At 39.3% G+C, this 24,968-nt stretch overlaps 1 protein-coding gene and 1 pseudogene across 2 annotated transcripts; both read left to right on the forward strand.

Moving 5' to 3' along the window:
- The first annotated feature begins 14,259 nt into the window (after positions 1-14,259).
- Positions 14,260-18,231, forward strand: LOC306659422 (GATOR1 complex protein NPRL3-like; annotated as a pseudogene). The gene has a single exon. The product of its transcript is annotated as a GATOR1 complex protein NPRL3-like (transcript).
- A 5,056-nt stretch (positions 18,232-23,287) lies between these two features.
- Positions 23,288-24,575, forward strand: LOC306659423 (guanine nucleotide-binding protein G(s) subunit alpha-like). The gene is given in 2 exon segments (XM_079136924.1): positions 23,288-23,351; positions 23,354-24,575. Coding segments are annotated over 2 exon segments (1,032 nt in total). The 5' UTR covers positions 23,288-23,302; the 3' UTR covers positions 24,337-24,575.
- Positions 24,576-24,968: the final 393 nt, after the last annotated feature.

Here is a 24,968-nt window from a genome sequence, read left to right on the forward strand (position 1 = left end):
CTCTATTCTGTACCATTGATCTGCCTTTCTATTTTGGTACCAATACCATGCCGTTTTTGTTACTATTGCTTTGTAGTAGAGTTGAAGATCTGGTATTGCAATACCCCCTGTTTCACTCTTCCTGCTAAGGATTGCTTTAGCTCTTCTGGGTTTCTTATTCTTCCAGATGAATTTCATAATTGCTTGCTCTATTTCTGTAAGGTATGTCATTGGGATTTTAATTGGAATTGCATTGAATTTGTATAGCACTTTAGGTAGTATGGCCATTTTGACAATATTAATTCTTCCTATCCAAGAACATGGAAGATCTTTCTATCTTCTAAGGTGTTCTTTAATTTCTTTCTTTAGTGTTCTGTAGTTCTCATTTTAGAGATCTTTCACCTCTTTTGTGAGACTGATTCCCAAGTATTTTATTTTTTTCGAGGCTATTGTGAATGGGGTAGTTTTCCTAATTTCTCTTTCTGAAGATTCATCACATGTATAAAAATGCGTTGGATTTATGAGCATTGATCTTGTAAACTGCTACTTTACTGAATTCACTTATGAGTTCTAAGAGTTTTCTGGTGGAATTTCCAGGTTCCTCTAAATATATAATCATGTCATCAGCGAACAGGGATAGTTTGAGTTCTTCTTTTCCAATTCGTATCCCTTTAATCTCTTTGGTTTGTCTAATTGCTCTGGCCAGAGTCTCAAGAACGATGTTGAATAGAAGTGGTGAAAGAGGGCATCCCTGCCTTGTTCCAGTTTCTAGGGGGAATGCTTTCAGTTTTTCACCATTTAGAATGATATTAGCCATGGGCTTAGCATAAATGGCCTTTACAATGTTAAGGAATGTTCCCACTATCCCTATTTTTTCTAGTGTTTTGAGCATGAAGGGGTGCTGTATTTTATCAAATGCTTTTTCTGCATCTATTGAAATAATCATGTGATTCTTGACTTTAAATCTATTGATATGGTGAATGACATTTATTGATTTCCTGATGTTGAACCAACCTTGCATCCCTGGGATGAAACCCACTTGATCATGGGGCACTATCTTTTTAATATGATTGTGTATGCGATTTGCTAAAATTTTGTTGAGAATTTTTGCGTCGATGTTCATTAAGGATATTGGTCTGAAATTTTCTTTCCTTGATGAGTCTCTGTCTGGTTTAGGTATCAGGGTGATATTGGCTTCATAGAATGAGTTTGGGAGGGTTCCCTCCTCTTCTATTTTATGGAATAGTTGAGTAGTATTGGAATGAGCTCTTCTTTAAAGGTTTTGTGGAACTCGGCTGAGAACCCATCTGGTCCCGGACTTTTCTTTGTTGGTAGGCTTTTGATGACTTCTTCTATTTCAGTACTTGAAATTGGTCTATTTAAATTGTTTATGTCCTCCTCATTCAGTTTAGGCAATTCATATGTCTCTAGAAACCTGTTGATGTCTTCGAAATTTTCTATCTTGTTGGAGTATAGATTTTCAAAATAGCTTCTAATTATGTTTTGTATTTCAATCCTGTCTGTTGTGATAGTTCCTTGTTCATTCCGAATTTTAGTGATTTGGGTTTTCTCTCATCTTCTCTTTGTTAGTGTGGCTAAAGGTTTATGAATTTTGTTTATTTTTTCGAAGAACCAACTATTTATTTTGTCAATTTTTTGTATTGTTTCTTTTGTTTCAATTTCATTGATTTCAGCTCTGAGTTTAACTATTTCCTGTCTTCTACTACTGTTGGTGCTGGTCTGCTCTTCTTTTTCTAGGGCTTTGAGCTGTAGTGTTAGGTCGTTTATTTGTTGAGTTTTACTTCTTTTATTAAATGCGCTCCATGAAATAAATTTCCCTCTAAGTACTGCTTTCATAGTGTCCCAGAGATTTTGATATGATGTTTCTTTGTTCTCGTTTACCTCTAAGAATTTTTTAATTTCCTTCCTAATATCTTCTGTTATCCATTCATCATATAATAGCATATTGTTTAATCTCCAGATGTTGGAATAGTTTCTGTGTTTTACTCTTTCATTTATTTCTAACTTCAGTCCATTATGATCTGATAGAATACATGGTAGTGTCTCTATCTTCTTGTATTTGCTAACATTAGCTTTGTGGCATAATATATGGTCTATTTTAGAGAAGGATCCATGTGCTGCTGAGAAGAAAGTGTATTCGCACTTGGTTGGATGGTATATTCTATAAATGTCCGTTAAGTCTAAATTATTGATAGTGTTATTGAGATCTATGGTTTCTTTGTTCAATTTTTGTCTGGAAGATCTGTCCAGTGGTGAGAGAGGTGTGTTAAAATCACCTAGTATTATTGTGTTATGGTCTATTTGGTTTCTGAAATTGAGAAGGATTTGTTTGACATACATGGATGAGCCACTGTTTGGGGCATAGATGTTTATGATTGTTATATCTTGCTGATTTATGCTTCCCTTAAGCAGTTTGAAATGACCTTCTTTATCCCTTCTGACTAACTTTGGCTTGAAGTCCACATTATCGGAAATGAGGATGGATACTCCAGCTTTTTTGCTGAGTCCATGTGCATGGTATGTTTTTCCCCATCCTTTCACCTTTAGTCTATGGGCATCTTTTTCTATGAGGTGAGTCTCTTGCAGGCAACATATTGTTGGATCTTTCTTTTTAATCCAATCTGCCAGTCTATGTCTTTTGATTGATGAATTCAGGCCATTAACATTCAGGGTTATTATAAAGATATGATTTGGTTTCCCGGTCATTTGGTTCATTTTTTAAATTTTATTTATTTATTTGTTTGACACAACTTGTTTCCTCCTTTATTTGACAATTCCTTTAGGATAATTCCTCCCTTTGCTGATTTGCTTCTTTGTTTTTCATCTCTTCCTCATGGAATATTTTGCTGAGAATGTTCTGTAATGCTGGCTTTCTTTTTGTAAATTCTTTTAGCTTTTGTTTATCATGGAAGGGTTTTATTTCATCATCAAATTTGAAGGTAAGTTTTGCTGGGTATAAGATTCTTGGTTGGCATCCATTTTCTTTCAGGGCTTGAAAAATGTTGTTCCAGGCCCTTCTAGCTTTTAGGGTCTGGATTGAAAAATCTGCTGATATCCATATTGGTTTCCCCCTGAATGTAATTTGGTTCTTTTCTCTCACAGCCTTTAAAATTCTGTCTTTATTTTGTATGTTAGGTATTTTCATTATAATGTGCCTTGGTGTGGGTCTGTTGTAATTTTGTGTATTTGAAGTCCTATAAGCCTCTTGAACTTGATTTTCCATTTCATTATTCAGATTTGGGAAATTTTCTGATATTATTTCATTGAATAAATTGTTCATTCCTTTGGCTTGTTTCTCTAGGCCTTCCTCAATCCCAATAATTCTTACATTTGGCCTTTTCATGATATCCCATAGTTCTTGTAGATTCTGTTCATGATTTCTTACCATCTTCTCTGTTTGTTCAACTTTGTTTTCAAGGTTAAATATTTTGTCTTCAATGTCTGAGGTTCTGTCTTCCAGGTGTTCTATCCTACTGGATATACTTTCTATGGAGTTCTTAATTTGGTTTATTGTTTCCTTCATGTCAAGGATTTCTGTTTGGTTTTTTTTCAATATCTCTAACTTTTTATTGAAATGATCTTTTGCTTCCTGTATTTGCTCTTTTAACTGTTGATTGGTGCGATCATTCAATGCCTGCGTTTGCTCTTTCATCTCCTCGTTTGCTTCCCTGATCATTTTAATTATGTACATTCTGAACTCCTTTTCTGTCATTCCTTCTGCCATGCTGTCATTGGGTTTTATTGATGTAACATCTAGATTTGTTTGCAGCATTTTCTTTCCTTGTTTTCTCATATTGTTCAGGTATCAGTGGACCACTGAGATATTGCAGATTTCGTTTATTGACTTACAATATCCCTGAAGATTTCTATATATATCCCCTCTTAGCCTTCAGAAGGCTGAAGTCTTGGAGGAAGTTGATAATGCAGTGCTCCACAAGGAATCTGCCTCTCTAAAAGTGGTGGCCTTCAGGTGGGGTATATTCCTTGCTAGTGGGCAGAGGTGCCTCCACTTGTTGACCAATGGTCATCCAAAGGGGACCTAGGCTGCGGGCTGAGGGAAGGCCTGTTTGGGCCTGAGTCTCTGGTTTTACCGTCCTTGTGGGGAAACCTCACCCGGCAGGGAAGACTCACCCGGTGGGGAGGTCTTGTTGGTCAGTTCCCTCCTAGAGGTTCCCCTCAATTTACAGCTACTGCCTGGGCTGGGCTGCCTTCCTCTGCAAAGTTCCCAGGGGCCCGGCCCTACCTCCTGTGCCTGGGAGCCTCACCCTTCTCAGATGAATCTCCTTAGGCTGCCCCTCCTCAGAGAATCTGCCCGCAGGCCTGGAAACTTCTCTCCGCCCTAAGCCTATCTCTGTGTGGCTCTTCCACCAAGAAGCCTCCTAGATCCTGGGACCCTGCTCTGCACCTAATCGCCTGGCTATGGGCCCCTCCTCTGAGCAGCCACCTGGGGCCCTGTACAATCGCTCTGAGTCCCAGAGACCCGCCACACGCCTCTTCCTCCAGACAGCCACCCAGTATTCCGGTGGGGTCACTAGGAGTCCAAGAAACTCACTGTGTGCCTCCTCCTCCCACCAACTGCCCGTAGCCCTGGGCAATCAATCACTCCGAGTCGAAGTGACCCTCCCCATTCCTCCTCCTTCTCCAGATAACCCCCCGGGTGTTCAGGAGCGGTCGCTCTGAGTGGCTCTGAATCCACGTGACCCGCTGCATGGGTCCTCTGGGCAGCCACCTGGAGCTCTGGTGCGGCCACTCGAGACCAAGCGACCCACCACGCTTCTCCTCCAGGCAGCCCCCCTGTGTTCAGGAGCTGTCACTTTAAGTCCAAACAACTCACCACTCGCCTTCTCCTCTGAGCAGCCGCCTGGAGCACTAATGCAGTCACTGCGAGTCCAAACGACCCGCCGCGCTCCTCCTCCTCCTCCTACTCCTCCGGGCTGGCCCCGGTGTTCAGAAGTGGTCTGTGTCCAAACAGCTCGCCATGCAGTCCCTCCTCTGGCAACCGCCTGTAGCTCTGGTGTAGTCACTCTGAATCCAAGCGGCCGCGCTCCTCTTCCTCCTCCTTGTCCTCAGGGCAGGCCCCAGGGTTCAGAAGCATCGTTCTGAGTCCAAACAGCTCGCCGCGCAGCTTCTCCTCTGGCAACCGCCTGTAGCTCTGGTGCAGTCACTCCGAATCCTAGCGGCCACGCTCCTCCTCCTCCTCCTCAGGGCAGGCCCCGGTGTTCTGAGTCCACACAGCTCTCCTTGCCACTCTCCCCTGGGCAGCCGCCGGAGCCCCAGTGGTTGCTCCGAGTCCCAGCGCTATGCCAAGCGGCCTCCTTTACGGCGCTCCCAGTTGTCCGAGTTCACTGCTCCAGCGGTGTCTCGCCGGCGTGTCTCGCCGGCAGCTCTACTTCACAAAGTTCCCTGCGTTCCGGGACCACCATCCCATCCGGGACACCTTCCCAACGGGTGAGAGTCACCCGGCTGCTTTGAGTTGGTCCCAAGTGTCTCAATATCTCCTCTTTTGAATCCTGAGTCCTGGAGCAACATGAAATGCAGCCACCCTCTAGGCCGCCATCTTGAATCCACCAATTTTTCAGTTTTTTGTTTCAGAAGACTGAGGCAGGAGGATCACAGGTTCAAAGTCAGCCTCAGTACTTAGCAAGGCCCTAAGCAACTTATTGAGATCCTAAAAAACAACAACAACAAAAAATGCGGGGTCTGGAGATGTGACTCAGTGGTAAGTGGTTAAGCACCTCTGGGTTCTATCCCTGGTACAATAAATAAATAAGCAAATAATCATTTTTAAGACTTATAATGCTTACCTTTGGGCTCATAATGACTTATGTAATGTTAAGAATTTATTTGTGAATGCATGTATTTAACATATTGGTTATATTTATAATAGCAAAGCTTCATTTTATATCTTTGTAAGTTCTGAATTATTTTTTTCCACAAAAAGTTCTTTTTAAATAACACATTTTTTACTTCTCTTATTATGATGAATCCACTTATTACCTTCATTGACCCTAATTAAAAGGTATGATGAAAATGTACTGATAATCTCTGCTACTTTAAACAACCCACATGTAGTTTCCACTCCCCCTGCCTCAAAATTCATCTTTATCTTTAGGGACACTAAAAATAATTCTTAATTTATGCAGAATTAATTTAGTGTTTTATAACTCTTCAACTAGAATACATCAACATATGATTAACTCTCTAAGGTTTGCCTTTCAAATGATTGGTTTTTAGAGAGTTATTTATGTATGTACAGTTTCTTCCAGGAAACACAAAGGATTTTCCCTTGAGGGTTTTTGAAACACAAAAGATAGCACTATATAATTTTTGCAAATGAACTTTTTGTGTGTGTGTGTGGTGCTGGGGGATTGAACCCAGGGCCTTGTGCTGGTGAGGCAAGCACTCTACCAACTGAGTATATCCCCAGCCCCAAATGAACTTTTAATAAGATGATACTGCCAAACAGAACAATTTATATGCAATTGTAAAATACAAATACTTAATGTGGTTTTTAAGGCACTGACCGGCATTGCGTCAGTCACCTCTATAAGTCGCAGGTGTTGATTTTTTAAAAACATTATTGATTTGTTAAATAAAATGGTATCATGGGCCCGTTATTCTCCTCATTATGAAACACTAAGTGGTTAGAGGTTTTAAAGTAGTGGCTCAGCTAGGAGAATCTATTTTTAAAGGATTAGCTTTAGACTTCTCTTCTAGAGCATCTGTTTATAATTTTAGGACCATTTGGGAAATAATCGAAAATATACTTTTTTTTTTTTTGCGGTGCTGGGGATTGAGCCCAGGGTCTTGGCTCTTGACCCTTGCAAGCACTCTACCAACTGAGCTATCTCCCCAGACCAGAAAATACACTTCTTATTAGACCAGCCTTTATTTAAGTTCTTATAACTTAATGATGATTGGCACATTATGCCACATAAAATATATTTTGTATAACCTTAGGTAAAGCTAACAATAAAGCATGCTTCCCTGCTTATGCTTCATTATCAAACTGGCATATGGCTATCATTTAATTTCTTTCTCATTTATGGTTGATTATTACTTTCACTCTCTCCACTCTACCTTTACATCATCAATTTCTTCATAGTATTATAAGCATTACAACTATCACAGAAGAAAACAGAGTTTTAAGGAGCACTCCTAAATACAGGAGATCTGTGTCTACCCCTAAATTGTATATGAGGATAATGAAAGTCTGCCCTTCATATTTAAGATTCTGCAGTGGCAGTATGTAACAGATTGGATTGTATTTTGTTCCATTTGTGATACCCTGTTACCAGAGGCCTATCAGACTAATGAACAGCATGGTTATAGTCTTACAAATCTGACTTGTAAGAGAATTCAACATACTATAATTATTTTTAAATAAATTTACATGCAAAAACTATGTTTTTTCTGTTCAACCTTCTGGTGAACTTATCACTTGTTTACAATAATGCTATTGTAATCTGGATTAACTCTTGCTGGCATAATTTATCTATTTGTATTCTATTGTGGATTATAGTAATAGATGTCACCACATCATTGGGTCTGATGCCAAGCCAGCTGACCCTAGTCTAAGAGAAAATGTGTGTATGGGTCCAGGAAGCTCTCTCTATCATGTTCAGAAGTACTATCTGCAGATGAGATGTAGGACTGCCACCTACATGGACGATCTCAGAAAAGCTTTCCATTCCTTATGTCTTGGATGGACCCAGAGCGTCTAAGTGGATATTTGTCTTCTTCATGCGACTGTCCAATGTAATTAAATTGATGTAATGACAGTTACATTGTGTCAAAACACTATATCAGTGTTGCAGTGTCACTTCAGTTGATTCTCAAACTGGCTTTAAAAAAAAAGAAAGGAAAAAAACCTCACTATTATCAAACAATGTCCTGTGGATTTGCTTTTACTCAAACTTGATAATGGAAACTTTTGCACCAACACTAAAATTTCCCATAACGAATGTACTTGCAAAATATTCAAGTGCCATATTTTGAGGCAAAATTGTAGACAATGACCTTACTATTAAAATCGAACATTATAGTTCAAATTATGGGGTTTCATAGTTCTATCAACAGAAGATGTTTAACTTAAAGTAGTTAACTTTACAAAATGTTAGACTTAACATTTTAAAATTTAGAGCACTAAAGTATAAATCATATGTATATTTGTTAATTTTTAATTTGAAATGAAAATTATTTTCAGCCTTCTGCTAATATTAATCCAGTCCCAACATTATAAAATAAGACCATCAATTATTTATGCCTTTCCTCTGTAATTTTCTGTTAGAAGGCAGTTCCTGACAGTCTAAGGTTCAAGCATCAAAATTTCATCTCAGATCTCTTTTCTCTCAGTACATGGAAATAATGGATATAAAAATTATCCTCTTTGCTTTTGGTTCAATGAATTATGACCTTTACATTTTTATCTATAAGGAAAAGATAAAACAGATTTCTGTTCAAGTGCTATGCAATATCTCTTTTCATTAAAATCTAAATGCTTATTTTTCCATTCGTTTTGCTTAACCATGGAATTTTGAATTTCTACCTTCTTCTGCCTTGACCTCAGATATTTCTAGCAGATGAGTGGGAAAATTCAAGATGTGTTTATCAATATCATGTGCATCAATCAGAAAGAATGGAAAAAGAAACAAAGAAAAATTAAGGAAACACACATAATAAATGTAGGAAGCATCTGTACCCCAAGAACTGGGTCCAGGGTTCAGAAAGCTGGGGCCTGTGAGTTAATTTCAGTTGTTCACCTATTTTTCAAGGCAAATACACAATGAATTTCATCTTTTTAAACTTTTATAAATTGTCTAAATATACTATAATTGATATCTCCTCCGGGTACCTAAAATACTTGCTATATGGACTTCTTTTTTTTTTTTTTTTTTCCAAAATACTGAATTTTATTTCTAGTAATAAATAGAAAGAACAGAATTCGGTCCAAAATCTTAAAGCATACAAAAGAGCTGAATAAAAACAAATTTCAATTTCTTAAAAACCATAGAACTAAGATACCAAATAAGCAAAATCTAGATAGCAAAAAGCCAAAGATGTAAAGTGTGCATTCACATTTGTTTTTTTCCCTGACACCATGTACCAGCTCAGATGGGAAAATGAGCCACAGCTGATTTTCATGAACCTATATATCAGGGGAACAAAACTGAAAGCCCTGGGTCTATACGAGGTAGAGAGCTTGATAAGCCATACTTAAGACAAATTCAGCTGAGATTCAAAGGGCTATATCTTCAGGGTAAGGATAAATCAGAAATAACCCAGCTCTTCATGTTGTATACTCCAAAATGGCCAACTACCACAATCCCAAATGTAAGATTACACCAGTCATGGACCCACAGTACTCAAAGCGTGTTTTTAAAATGTATAAAATTCTGTCTAATGGAACTTCCTAGGACTCATAGTTAGTCCTCTATTCAGATTTTAAACTTAATGACTAGCACCTAGGCATGAATGAGAAGCATCATACCCATTACTAACAGAAATAACTTACAGAAATTAGAAATGCTCCATCTAGATATGTTTATCATATTAAAGGAAAATTGGGGGGTTACTGAGTAATTGAATAAAGGGGCACTCCACCACTGAGTCATATCCCAGTCCTAGTTTGTATTTTATTTAGAGACAGGGTCTCACTGAGTTGCTTAGTGCCTTGCCATTGCTGAGGCTGGCTTTGAAGTGATCCTCCTGACTCAGCCTACTGAGCTGCTGGGATTACAGATGTGTACCACCCAGTCTAGCTAAAGAAATTTTAAACTAAAGCTTAAAAATATTTTCAGGGAATAATGAATTATAAAGTGATACCAAAATTTTAACAAGTTCTAGAAATTAAAAAAATAACTCAAATTATTAATTCAATTGGTGAACTTAATAACAAATTAGGTGTGAGATACAAAACTAAATGCTTTATTCAAAACTGATCTAACTGAATAAAATGTAAGTATTTCATGTATTTAAGTTACACACAATTTGAAAAGTATTACAGAATTTTCTCAGTACCATTCCAGAAAGATTTCTAATTAAGTAAGCATAGGAAATTCAACAGCTTTTTCTTCATTAATTTTAATTTTTCTAATTGTTCTATTTACTGGCTTTTAGTACAAATGGAACCAAGTAATCTGAATCAAGTAATTCATTTTCTACAAACCCCTAAAACTGTCCTTTTGTTCCAAATAGAAGTAAATCCTCTTATTTCCCCTATATTATCTACAAACTAAGACCCTATCTTTTGAACTTTTCCACAGAATGAATAGTTTCCATGCTACTTTTACATATCAGAACTGGGACTTCAGCCTCTAGTTTAGAGATTGACCACTAAGACTGCTATTACTCACACTTTATGAGAAAAGACTATGTTCAATGTCTCTTGCAACAAGTAAGTATCTGGCCATGCAGCTTTCATGAAAACTACAAGCTGCATGGCCAACTCTTCACTTGTGCAATTTTTCTTGAAATGTTATTTTTCTCAGCAAAAGAGCTGCTCAACAAAAGGGAATGTCAACAGAATGAAAGGAAATTCATCTAAAGCTGTGTTTTCCTGATATCTGACTAGTGGTTCCCTAATGTATCTTTTGGCACATTTTACATGAAACTTAGTAATAATATAATTTGTCTATACAAGTCCCCCAATTTCACTGTATTCTTGAGCCTTGAGATTTTTTTCCCTTTCACATTGACGTATGTGATCCCTACCCCACTGTATATTCACATTGCTATCCTCATAAAATCTGAAGGTTAAAAATCACTATTTGCCATGAGGAATTTTCTTTTCAGAACTATGAAGAAAACACAATTCAGTAACTGTATTGGTTCAAGCTTTGAACATTAAAGAAGACAAAGTAGCTGGAAGTTTATTTCTGAAGTTATTTCTCATATCTGTTAATAGACCACTTCTTTAATGATGTTGTAAAATTATGTATTTTACTTGATTACATACCAGTCTAAATCTTGTACTGCTTCAAATTCACTAGCTTTTCTTGGGTTTTCAGTTTTAAAATTGCCTTACATAATGACTGCTTTATACATTTTATCATGAGATACTAATCATGTTATTTTAATTCAAATGATATCTTTTTCCAGATATATCCTATGTATCTGAAAGATACCATACACTTCTTGAGAGGAAGTGTATGGTATCTTTACCTATAATAATGGCTTGCTTAACTTCACATTCAGAATTTAGAAGATGGTAAGTGAGTGAGATGGTAAATACTTGACTACCTATAACATCTTGGAGAAGTAGTAAAAGAAATTTTAAAAACTGAGGTACATCAATAAAACTAATTTTCCATTGAACCCAGACAGGCACGTCTTATCTTATGCTACTTCAAAACATATAAATCAAAATCACAACACATTTGGAAGTGTATTTCAGCTAGTGTCCTGAAGTACATGCCCTGATTTTAAGGTGCAACTGGATTCAAAAGTTATACCTCATTAGGGATATCATAAGTGACAGAATTAAAATTCCTGTGAATTGATGTGCTAACAATATGTAGATAGAATTTTTTTCCAGTTATTTTTAATCTTTACTTGTTTGAATACTGATTGCTATATAAGTCTTGGCCTTTTTCATAATAAATCAGGATTTCTCAACTTTGTCATTTTGGGTTTTGTATCCTTTGGAGGGCTGTCCCACACACTATAGAAGATTTAACAGCCCCTTTGGCCTAATCCACTAAATGCTAATAATGTCTTAAAGGTGTGACAATCAAAAATCCTTTTAGACATTGCCAAATGGCCCCTGGGCAGCAGAACAGACCACCCTTGAAATCATTCCAGTTAGAGCAAAATCTTTTTCATCTGGGAATTACACAAAGACACATAAAATATTCATTTTTATTACTATAGATATTTCAACAGATGCAAGATACATTTGTTGCTTGTTTTCTATGTATAATTAATTGCTAAAGTCTTCGGCAAATAGAACCATTTAAATATGCTTTCATACTATTTGTGTAAGACTTGTTACAGAGAAAGAACTTAATATGTTTTATTTCTATAGCTTGATCATCATATTCTTTTGAGTGTATTCACAGAAAATCACTGTTTGATGTACTCTCTTCCTTTTCTGTCCAAATGTCTACAATATTCCTCTTAAAAGTAAAAGTGAAAGGTCTACTTCTCTTGGTACTCCTATAATTGGAACTAGGAACTTAAGACCTAATTTCATCCATCAAGTATTTGGCCAAGTAAACAAACATTGTTTATGATTTTTAAAAATTCATATTATGAAGTCTTTAACAGGATGATAAAAGTATCTTCAACATGTTGAACCAACAGTAAGGCTCTTACTTACAAGTTACATTTGGATCACCATTTCTTGAAAGTAGCAGCTCTACACACTTCAAGATCTGTTCTTCAGAGCCACAAGCAGAACATGCAGTCATCAAAACAGTCTGCTTAGCTACAATAACCAAGCAAGAAAAAGTCCTCCTACTTTAGAAAGTATATCTAATTGACTTATTTACCTTTAAAATATTCTATATATTTTTTGCACTCTCCAATTCTACAAAATCTCCTGAAATCTCACTCATAAGATTAATTCACCAAAACATGAGATCAGGGATGGATCCCTTTCCTCCTCTTATTTTATGTACAATGCACTTCTTAACTTACTTCCCCTATTCCCTTTCCTCAAGAGAATGAAGTGGTGAAGCATATGACTCTGCTTCACTGCCTGAATACAAACAGTTTTTGGTAGATTAAAATTTCCCGTGGGGGTTTTTAAGATGGCAGACTAGAGGGTGGCTGCTTTTCATGTTGCTGCAGGACTCAGGATTCAAAAAAGGAGATAATGAGAGACTTGGGACCAACTCAAAGCAGCCTGGTGAGTCTCTCCCACTGGGGAGGCATCCTGGATGGGGCGGTAGTCCCAAAATGCATGGAACTTTGTGAAGTAGAGCTGCCTGGCGAGACACCCCTCCGCCTGCTGGAGCAGTGAACTCGGACAACTGGGAGCATCGTAGAGGAGGCCGCTCAGTACAGTGATTGGACTCAGAGCAACCACTGGGGCTCCCGCGGCTACCTAGAGGAGGAGATGCTAGGAGAGCTGTTTGGACTCAGAGTGACCACTCCTGAACACTGGGACCTGCCCGGAGGAGGAGGAGCACGGCTGCTTAGACTCGGAGTGACTGTACCAGAGTTACAGGTGGTTGCCAGAGGAGGAGCTGCAGGCCAAGCTATTTGGACTCAGAGAGACCGCTTCTGAACACCGGGGGTCTGTCCGGAGGAGGAGGAGGAGCGCTGAGGGTTGCTTGGACTCCCAGGGACTGCATCAGAGCTCCAGGCGGCCTTATCAAAGCTTGCATTAGCACCTCTGTCCAAAAGGAGCCGAACCATCTTTACATTGGCAATGCTAGCAGCATACATCAGAGGGGTCCATCCATATCGAAAGCTGGAATGCACACTAATGCCAGAATCTAGGAGCTCCTCCACTAAGGAAGTATCTCCAGTGGTCAATGCCTTCTTAAACGTTTCATTCTTTTCTTCTGTAGGCAACGGACTTTTTAATTTCTAGGAGGCCCGGTGGAGGTACCCGATCTGCCAGCCTTCATTCTGCTATCTGTACTCTCCTCTCCGTCAGCCACCGCCACTCCCCGGAGCGGGCCCACTACAGTATCCGCCGCCATGCCCGCGCAGCCGCTCTCCCCCGAGCAGCCGCTCTCCCCGAGCCTACTCAGCGCGAGTTCGCGGTGTGTGTCGCTATATGGACTTCTAATGAAAATTTTGTCAACCTCTGAAATAAGAAAGAAAGGAAAATGTTGGAGGTAGAATATCTAGAATCCTGGAGAACAGACCTTAAGGAGCTGGGTCTGTCACCCTTTAGTAAACCTCCTGAGGGACTTGTCTTCAGGATGCTTCTGACAAGGCAAAATAAGTTGATGACTAGAGTCAGCTGAGGCTGGCAGGCTGCAGGACATTGCTGGGGCAATGGAAAGGAGCAGTGTGCACAGAAGCACAAGTCCTCCTTCCCTTCCATGTTCAGGAACCTTCTATTCTTCTCTACCTGTCTTTTTCAGAGCTAAGGATCTATCTTCACGATACTCTGGAACTTTGAATATCTAGAACTGAAAGACTTTTACTTATTAACTTACTTGATATTCTGGATAAGACTGAATTATCTAACAAGTAGGAAGTATGCTTTGATTTAGGTGAGATAATTTTCAAGGTAGAGGGGGTAATGAAGATTAAGAAATACATTAAAACATACCTGAGGCTATTAAGTATGTTTTCCTTGGCTTCTATTCTCATTCTAGGTTATATATTTATTGTTAATGTATGAATATTGATAACTTAAGGGTTGTTTGATTCTCTGTAGTCACTTCCTTTTATTCAGAGTAAAGAATTTTGATTTTCACATAGTCTCTTTGCGTAGGTACACAATTAAGGTTATAGAAAGCTTAATAAATAGTAACTACATCTGTGTTAACAACATCCTTATTTTATTTCCCTCCAAGCAATTCACATAGGTCAATCAAATTAAGTATTTGTTATTATTATAACTCAGGATTTTACTTTTAGAAGAGTAATGCACAAATGAAAATTAATGGAACCAACCATCACTTCCTCTCTTCTACCCATTCCACTGAGTCATAAGTGAGCATTTACTTGTCACTGGATTTACTAAGCAGTATGCTCTCTGAAGTGAACTCATTAAATTTTGGAAAAAAATTGTACAATTTGAATCTTACATATGTTGTCATAAAGCAATTTTCTTGGTAAAAGGGAGAAATAGGTATTATATTAATAAGAATAAAACTGTGGGGATTAGGTTGACTGAAAAATATACCAGGGTTAAGAGGTGTGTATTATTCTTCTAGGACTACAATAGCAAAATGCCACACACCATTGCTTAGTCAACAGCATCATTTTTTCAGTTCTTGAGGATGGAAATCCAAGATCAAGGTGAAAGTAGGGTTAGTGTCTGGTGAAGATGGGCAGTGGTCCTCCTCCTATGTTCACATGACTTCTTCTGTTTGTGTGGAGAGAAAATAAGTGACTCATTCAAATTGGAATGTTCATCTAATGGGATTAGTGCTCTGTTTGTAAGACATCATTTAAGCTCAGATTCATCCCCATAGTCCTCATCTTCAAATACAGTTATGCTGGAGGCTAAGGCTTTAATACATGCCTTTGGTAGGGAAATAAACATTGAATCTATGACAACAAAAGCACAACAAGAGATTACCTGTGCATGCATTTTATCTTCTTTAGCTCTCTAGAAAAACATCTTTGTTTGTTTCCTTGCAGTAATTGTAAAATGTTACACGATGAAGTCTGAAACAACATCTTAGTTCGAGATATTATAACAAAGTTCCATATACCATGTGGCTTATAAATGATAGAAATTTATTCCTCACAGTTCTGGAGGTTGGAAAGTCTCCTATCAAATTGTATGGCCAGGACAGTTCTAATACGGGCCCTTTTCTGGATTGTATACTCTCTGCCCTTTCTTGCATCCTCACAAGGAAGAAAAAGGGCTGGAGAGATCTCTTAAGGTTTCCTTTATACAGGCACTAATTCCATTCCTACGGACCCCACCCTCATGATGTAATTACACCCCCAATGCCGCGCCTCTAATAGCATTACATTGGGGTTTAGTATATCAGCATAAGAATTGGAAGGGCACACATTTAGTCCATAACAAAGAACATGAGCACACTAGATCAGAAAGGATTCACATTGTAATACAGACAAAACTCAACTGAAAGTGAGCATTTTACTTTAAGAAAAAAATTGTCTTCTATATGTGCTTGCCACATTTGTCCTTGTACTGGACCAACACAAGGGACATTTTCTTCATTTAAAGTATTTTCCTATGTTGCTTATAGAATATTTTGTGTAAGATTAAGAGTGTGGGAGTTAAATGCTTCATAACACGAGGAAATCTGTAGTGAAATTCGACAATTAAAGTAACAGGTTCATTTGCATGTTAAGCTGTTGCTGAATTAAACAAGGTTATTTTGTTTTAAAAAGTAAGAAGAATACATTCACATATTTAAATTTCTTTCCTTTTCATATCAACCAAGGGTAACACACATACCAAGAAAAAAAAAAGATACAATTGAATTTTTACAAGGTATCTTTAAAAAAGGTATTTTTAAAAGGTGATAGATTATAAGATAGGTCACAAGGGGTCCTGGAGGACTGTGACAGTGAACATCCAGGCAACAGCAGGCAGCTGGCGCTCCACTGGCGGTCCAAAGTCAGTCTGCTGGCTGCTGTGGGACAATTGGCAGATAAGGCATGTAGCAGATATGCTGTTAACAACGCGGGGACCATGCTGATGACCAGGACGTTGACTCCAGGTTTTCAGATGTTATTTTGGCAACAATTTTGGCAACCAAGTCTGAAATGTGCGGCCAAAAATTTGAAATGAAGATAGATAATGTGCTGTTTGTTGGGCACCGGACACTGCTGCAGCATGCTCTGGGGCAGGTCTCCAAAACAGATCCGTCTGGAAGAGGGAAGCGCCTACCACGATTCTTTTTAATGTGGTGTTCGCCCTGAGGGCCAACGACGACCCTTCGGTGATCAATTGTCTGCATACCCTGTCCCGGCGCATTGCCATGGTCCTGCAGCATGAGGAGTGCCGCTGTCAGTACCTTACTCGGGAGTCCAAGATGATCCTGGCGCTGCAGGATGAGGTGTCCGCCGTGGCTGACGCAAATGAGGGTCCGCAGTCCCCGTTCCATCACATCCTGCCCAAGTGCAAGCTGGCAAGCAACCTCAAGGAGGCTTATGACAGCCTGTGCACGTCTGGTGTGGTGCGGCTCCACATCAACAGTTGGCTGGAAGTGAGCTTCTGCCTACCGCACAAGATCCACTATGCTGCCTCCAGTCTGATCCCCCTCTGAGGCCATTGAGCGGAGCCTGGAAGCCATCCGCCCCTACCATGTCTTGCTACTGCTCAGTGATGAGAAGTCCCTGCTGGGTGAGCTCCCCGTCGACTGTTCCCGGCTCTGGTGCGGATGATCAAGATCACGTCTGCTGTGAAGAATCTGCAGCAGCTAGCCCAGGACGTTGACCTGGTTTGCTGCAGGTGTTCCAGCTTGAGGCTCACCTGGTGTACTGGGGCAAGGCTGTCATCATCTACCTCTGTGTGAGAACAACGTCTGTGTGCTGTCTCCCAATGCCAGCGTGTGTCTGTACCCGCACTGGCTGAGCAGTTCTCCCACCAGGTCCCATCCTACGACCTGCCATCCATCCTTGCCAAGTTCTCCTTGCTCCGGAGTTCAGGAACCCTGGCGCCCCCTGCAGGAGACCCAGCTCATCCAGATGGTGGTGTGGATGCTGCTGCACTGGCTCCTCATCCAGCTGCACACCTATGTCTGCCTTATGGCCTACCCCAGTGAGGAGGAGCCCCACCTGCGGGAGGAGGACGTCCCTTTCACTGCCTGGGTCGGTGGCCGCAGCCTCAGCACACCCAATGCCTTAAGCTTTAGCTCTCCAACCAGCAGTGATGACATGACCCTCACCAGCCCCAGCATGGACAACTCAGTGCAGAGCTGCTCTCCAGTGGGGATTCACCACTGAACAAGCGATGACAGAGAGCCTGTGGCCAGTCTGTCAGAGCACGAGCGGGCAGCCATCCTCAGTGTACCTTCTGCCCAGAACCCTGAGGATCTGCGCATGTTTGCCAGGCTCCTTCACTACTTCCGCGGCCACCACCAACTGGAGGAGATCATGTGCAATGAGAACACTCGGCGCTCCCAGCTGCTCCTTCTCTTGGACAAGTTCCGCAGTGTGCTGGTGCTGACCGCCCACGAGGACCCTGTCATTGCTGTCTTCCAGACACTGCTCATATGAGCCAGGAAAAGAATGGGGCGTGAGGGTAGGCACTGTGGGTGGCCAGCCCTAGCCTGACTGAAGACCTGCAGAGCCCTTGACCTTCTTGTCACAGGCACCTTGCTCCCATTCAGCAGCCGCTTGCTGTGAGGTCATCACCCTCTGTGCTCTTAACTCGCATCTGGTCCTTGCAACAGCCTTAGCATCTCCAGGCTGAAGGGGACTGTCTAGATTTGTGTCTGGTGAGGACCGTGTCCTTACATGTGCACAGAGGCTGTTCACATGTACATACTTGATGTGACTTTGCCCCACTCTGTGTGGCTGTCGGCTTGTGTGGCCCCCTAACCCAGCACCACTTCTGCTCACCATGCACTGCATCCCTCCCAGACTGCTGTGATCCTCTCCTGGCCCCAGCCTCGCCACAGCTGAATTTCCTGCCAGGTCCCTGCCCCAGAATGTGCATGTACTGTGTGGTTCTCCCTGTTGATCCGAACCCTGGAGGAAGGACTGGCTTTAGGCATATGCTGATTAGCCAGGGGCTCTGCAAAGACAAACAGTGAAGTAAAAGCCTTTATTTGGTTTTTAAACAATTAAAATGCCTTTCTGAATGGGGAAAAAAATAGGTCACAGATGCATCAGGGCTCTTATTCTAAAAATAATTTCAGTAAACCATATATAAATTAATAACCAGAATTATAGCAGTAAGATTGCATAGAAAGGGATGAATTTAGGATATATTTAGAAGATAATATACGTGTTTCAATGGTAACTTAATAGAGAATAAGATACGCTTCCATGGTATTACTAGGCAAACAAGGTAAATGCTTTAATTCTTAGTTTTCTTTAAATACAGTTAATAAAAGTGCCCTCAGTTTTATAATGAAGATTGAATGAGATATTTCTGACTTCATGAGCATTATATCACTGTAACAGATACCTGAGATTATCAATTTATTATTTATTTTGACCCATAGATTTGGAGGTTCATGGTGGTTTGTCCCCCATTGCTTTTTGTCCTGTGATGAGACAGCACATCCACCACGGCTGAAGTCCCTGGTAAAGCATGGCAGGGAAGTGAAGAGAAAGAAGAGACCAGGGTCTCCCAATTTTCTCTGAGGACATACCCCCAGTGACTTAAGACCTCCCACTGGGTCCAACCTCTTAGTTTCCACCACAACCCAAAAGTATGATGTTGGGGACAGTTCCCTAAATACAGGGACTTTTGGAGACACTCCAGATCCATACTATGGTGCTCAGGTTCTTGATGAGGAATGACTTAGTGCATGTGATGTCACCTTCAGTCGGTAAGGAGTAAACAAGTTTTATTCATTAGAAATATTTGAAAATGGAACTTATAGAGATGAAACTAAAAACTTCATAACATTATTTTATTACAGTTGTATATGTATCACAAAGTAGAATGATGGACTGTTTTAATAGTTTATAACTAGGATCCTTAGTCTCAGAGCCTAGTTATTAAGTAATTAATATGAACTCACAAAATTTCACTACAATTATAGCTAAAATAACTGGTAATATAATTTGAGGGTCTTTTTTTAAAAAACTATTCCTTATAGTAGACAAAAAGAATACAAATTATGTTTTCCTGTTTCTGACATTTATAGGATTTGTTGTATAAAACATATGAAAATACTTTTATTCTAAAAATTTAATATTAGTTTAGATATTATTCAAATACAAAATTCTACAGAGTTTTAAAAAAACCTTGTTCAATTTTGAGCTTTTATAATCGGATAAACCACTAATCCCACCATTTTTGGGGTATTTTATTTTTTCATAAGTATTTACCATAAATATTTCAAATGTGTTTTTATATACGTGGAAGATACAGAAAAAAAACTAATAAATAATTTCAAATAATTCTCATCTTTGGTACTATTTTGCATTCATGGACTGTAAAGAAATGCAATAATAATGTAACTGTTTCCCTCAGATTTTCCACATTGATCCATTTTGTGGGTCTAATATTTTCATGAACTTGAGTAAAACCTGAGACATATTCCAAGATTATTATTTATTGACACTCCTTAATACCAACTTTCAGATAATTTTGTCTCCAAAAGTGATAGTTCAGTAATAAATTTGACTTCCCAAGTGCATAGTAATATTTCTGAACTTCTTTAAAAATTAAATTTTTTCTCCTATCCCAGCATAGGCTGCTTCTTCTACAGATGTCTGGAGCAGGACAAGGAAGTGTTACCATTTTTCTTCTGTTCACCAGTGTTGCTTTTCCTCAATGTCCTAATCCACTCATAGTTCTTTAACTTCCTTTTCTGATTCTTCAAGGTCTAGAGGGAGGAAGAAGAGGGAAAAGATGTAATGAAGTGGTTTATTAAATTGAAACATATTGATATAAGATTGTGTTGGTTTCTTATAACCAAGGAAGATATTGAGAGTGACATTTCCAATTGAGATGAAATTTGTAGATTTTTTAGAGACTTTCTTTTCTTATACATCAATACGCTTTGAATTCCTTAATACTTTCTCCTTCATCTGGTTACTTAGCGTGTTGTCAGCTTCTGGTTTATGATAGTAGACCTCCATTGATTTTGTCTTTTGACATTTCACCCATAACTGTCTTGGAAATTATCCTTTTAAAATGTGTCCAGGTCAGTTTTTATTGGTGTCCATGTCTAAGTGGAGTATATCTAATGTCCTTTGCCAAGACAAACTATAAGTAAGAAGAATGTTTCCAACATAGTCAGCTTATTTGTCATCGGAAGGTCAGGTGATCATCTTATCAAGCTATCAGAATTTCAAGGCATGTGTGTGGAACCAAGCATTGTGTACCCTTCTCCCAAACATGTCAAGGGAAATAGGCCAGATTCTTTTAATGATCTCTTGAGACTCTTTTTCTTGGGTTAAGAGTGAAGTGGAAGTATCATCATCTGTTAGAGTCCCAAAGAAGGAACTTATATTGTATTAACAGTACATCCCTCCCATTTACCTCTTCAACTGTACTGCTTTCATATAGTCTAAAGAGATAAAAACCCAAAGTTTATACATTAATTTTTGACTGCTTTTTTTACTTGTCCCTTTCCAAGTGGTCTGGGAGCTCACAGATGTGGGGGCTGTTAATACCAAGACATTATGGGATTGAGCTGGTAGAAATCACATTTGGTGTCTTAGTACAATATGCAAAAGATTATAAGTGAAATGTCAGAGTAGTATAGAAAATGCAGACAGAGTCTTTAAATCATTTTTAGTACTTTCTTAAATTATCTCATTATTAATTTCCTGCCAGGAAATCACTGCCCAAAAAATGTATATAATTTTGAGATAAGTAATTATTAATTCTTTTATACTGACAGCTGAATGAATGGAAGATTTTTCAAATTTTATATTTCAGGACATAGATGTTTTAAGCATTTATTATAAAATAAAATTTGGTGTACAATTGTGTATGAAATACATCACTCACTGCAGAATTTATCTTTTCAAGAGTTTTATTGAGCTGCACAATTGATCATAGACATTTCATACTATTTTAGATCTGTGCATTTTTGCTTTTGGTATAATTTAGTTCCAACTGTGTTAGAAAATGAATATCAAATACTATCTGGAGGTAAACTGAGGGGAAAAGTGTTTTATCTGGTTAACTTAAATGTTAGGTTGTTAATCATATTCTTCCTCATCAATTTTTTTTTTAATTATCAAGACAGAGTATTTCCATTCAAGTCATGTAAGTAGGCTCCAAGTCACAGCCATATCTAAGAGAGTTGGACATGTTTAATATTTAAAGTTTCCCCATCTTTATTCCATTCTTTTTCTAGCTTGATTCCATGTACTTTAGAGGATAGAAAGTTAGAAAAACAAGCAAAATGTTGTTCCCCAACTACTCAGAAGTTACATTTCTTCTAGTAGGCACATTCACATGAATGAGGCTTGCAAAGAGAAAAGAGAAATGTGCTTTTTAAAAAGGAATCCCTGCCATATGCAATAATGTGAATGGGCCTGGAGAACGGTAGAATTCATGAAATAAGCCAGACACAGAAGGACAATGCTACCTGATTCCATTTATATAAGGAATCTAAAATGGTGAAATGCAGAGAATCAGAGAGTGGGATTGTGGTCCAGGGGCTGGGGAGATGACATGAGGAGGTTGGTCAGAGTTCAAAAGGCTTCAGTTTTAGAAGAATGAGTCCTTGAAAGCTACTGTATGTCATAATGCCTATAGTTTACAGTACTGTCTTGTGTACCTAAAACTTTGTCAATAGTATAGATCGTCTATTAAGTGTTCTCATCACAAATCAAATAAAAACTTTTGGAGCTGATGGATGTTTATGATACTGCTTATAGCAATGATTTTATGGCTGTATCCTTATCTCATTAAAATGTATACAATAATGTGGACATCTTTCATATGCAATCACACCTGTATAAAATGGTTAAACTAATAAACAATAATGACAGCAGTTCATTATCACATTTCTGCTACAGAGTTTTCAGTTTAAGAGCTATAACTACATCTTAAATGAATGTGAGATGTTGTAAACTTATCCATTCAAATTGCCTCCAGTTCATTTCCACTTTAATTTATATATACTCAGGAGTAGTTTATCTTATATTGGAGGTCAGCAAAAGGAGAAAGAAAGACTCCTGAAGTTCTCCCAGGCAAAGGAATGACACTTCTTCTGATGACCCTCTCCTTCCACTCTCACAGCCTCCAGATCAACTGCTAGTCAGATTCCTGCCTCCTTCAGGATATCAAGAACTTGAAAGATAAAGGTAACAAAATAAGAGAATTGATACATTTCATTCTTATAATAGCAAGAATCTGAGAAATGTGTGTGAGAATGTATATTTCTTGTGTTAGATACATAAAGGCAGATAATTATATATTAAAATAAATACATTGATTATAGATTAACATTTGAAGATACATTTTTATATCAACATACTGGTTCTAACAGCTCTCAGTGACCATTATTTTTTTTTTAATTTACTTTTGGTTTTGATTAATAGCTTATAACCTCCATTCAATAGAACCTGTGGTAAATGAAGTTTAAACATTAGAAGTTGGTAGAAGTTAAGATATTAGAAGTGTGGTTAGAGAGGAATTAATCTAAATGTCTGTGGAAAAGTTGCTCAACTCCTACCTGAATGCATCACAGAAAAAGCTGTGAAAAATATTTCTTTTTTATTTTGGAAAATGCTTTTGAAGAGAAATTCAGTATAGTTGAAAAGTTCTGTCTGTAGTTTGGGAAAACCAGTAGAAGACACGACCTCTGAAATAAGATTCCATTTCATCAGTGTTGGCATTTTTGAGTGAAAAAGACAGATGTCAACATGTAAACTGCAAAACAAACAAAAAAGAATTTGTCATTTAAGATAAAGATAGGTGGAAGAGTCTGAAGAACCCAAGGAGAAGAAGCAGCCGTGCTGCTGCAAGCCAAGAAAGCCCACCCGCCGCGACAGGTCCCCCGGAGTCCCCTTCCAAAAGGGGACCCATCCCCATCCGGCGTCACTAATGGAAGACATCGTCCAGATTCTCCTTGTTTTCATGGATTCAGGTGCTGGGAATCTGGTAAAAGCACCATTGTGAAGCAAATTCGGATCCGGCATGTTAATGGGTTTAATGGAGATAGTGAGAAGGCCACCAAGGTGCAGGACATCAAAAACAACCTGAAGGAGACCATTGAAACCATCGTGGCTGCCATGAGCAACCTGGTGCCCCCTGTGGAGCTGGCCAACCCTCAGAACCACTTCAGAGTGGACTACATTCTGAGCGTGATGAATGTGCCTGACTTTGACTTCCCACCTGAATTCTACGAGCATGCCAAGGCTCTGTGGGAGGACGAGGGAGTGTGTGCCTGCTACGAGAGCTTCAACGAGTACCAGCCGATCGACTGTGCCCAGTACTTCCTGGACAAGATTGATGTCATCAAGCAGGCCGACTATGTGCCAAGTGACCAGGACCTGCTTCGCTGCTGCGTCCTGATCTCTGGAATCTTTGAGACGAAGTTCCAGGTGGACAAAGTCAACTTCCACATGTTCAATGTGGGCGGCCAGCGGGATGAACGCCGCAAGTGGATCCAATGCTTCAATGATGTGACTGCCATTATCTCTGTGGTGGCCAGCAGCAGCTACAACATGGTCATCCGGGAGGACAACCAGACCAACCGCCTGCAGGGAGCTCTGAACCTCTTCAAGAGCATCTGGAACAACAGATGGCTGCGCACTATCTCTGTGATTCTGTTCCTCAACAAGCAAGATCTGCTCGCTGAGAAAGTCTTTGCTGGGAAATCGAAGATTGAGGACTACTTTCCAGAATTTGCTCGCTACACGACTCCTGAGGATGCCACTCCGGAGCCCAGAGAGGACCCCCGCGTGGCCCGGGCCAAGTCCTTCATCCGAGATGAGTTTCTGAGAATCAGCACTGCTAGAGGAGATGGGCGCCACTACTGCTATCCTCACTTCACCTGCGCTGTGGACACTGAGAACATCCGCCGTGTGTTCAACGACTGCTGCGACATCATCCAGCGCATGCATCTTTGTCAGTAAGAGCTGCTCTAAAGAGGGAACCCCCAAATTTAATTAAAGCCTTAAGAACAATTAATTAAAAGTGAAACGTAATTGCACAAGCAGTTAATCACCTAACATAGGGCATGATTAACAAAGCAACCTTTCCTCTCCCCCCCCCCCCCCAGTGATTTTGCGAAACCCCCTTTTCCCTTCAGCTTGCTTAGATGTTCTAAATTTAGAAAGCTTAAGACGGCCTACAGAAAAATAAAAAGAAAAAGGCCACAAAAGTTCCCTCTCCCTTTCAGTAAATAAAATAACAGCAGCAAACAGAAATAAAGAAATAAATGAAACAAATGAAATAAAAATGAAACAAATGAAATAAATATTGTGTTGCGCAGCATTAAAAAAATCAAAATAAAAATTAAATGTGAGCAAAGGAAAAAAAAAGATAAAGAGGACTATATTGATCCACAGGGTTGTTTTTGCAGTGACTGAAATTGTGGGTTTTAAGAACAAAAGCAATGAACAATCCAATAAATGCTATTTTGATCTCTTTAACAAGAAAAAAAGAAAAACTATAGGTCTGGTGAATGAGGACTGATATGATCCACAATGAGAAAGTCATGCTCCTTCATCCAATTTGGTCTTGCATCTTCACACAAAAATAACTC

Source organism: Sciurus vulgaris (genome assembly GCF_902686455.1).
Source record: "Sciurus vulgaris genome assembly, chromosome: 4".
Taxonomy (NCBI): Eukaryota; Metazoa; Chordata; class Mammalia; order Rodentia; family Sciuridae; genus Sciurus; species Sciurus vulgaris.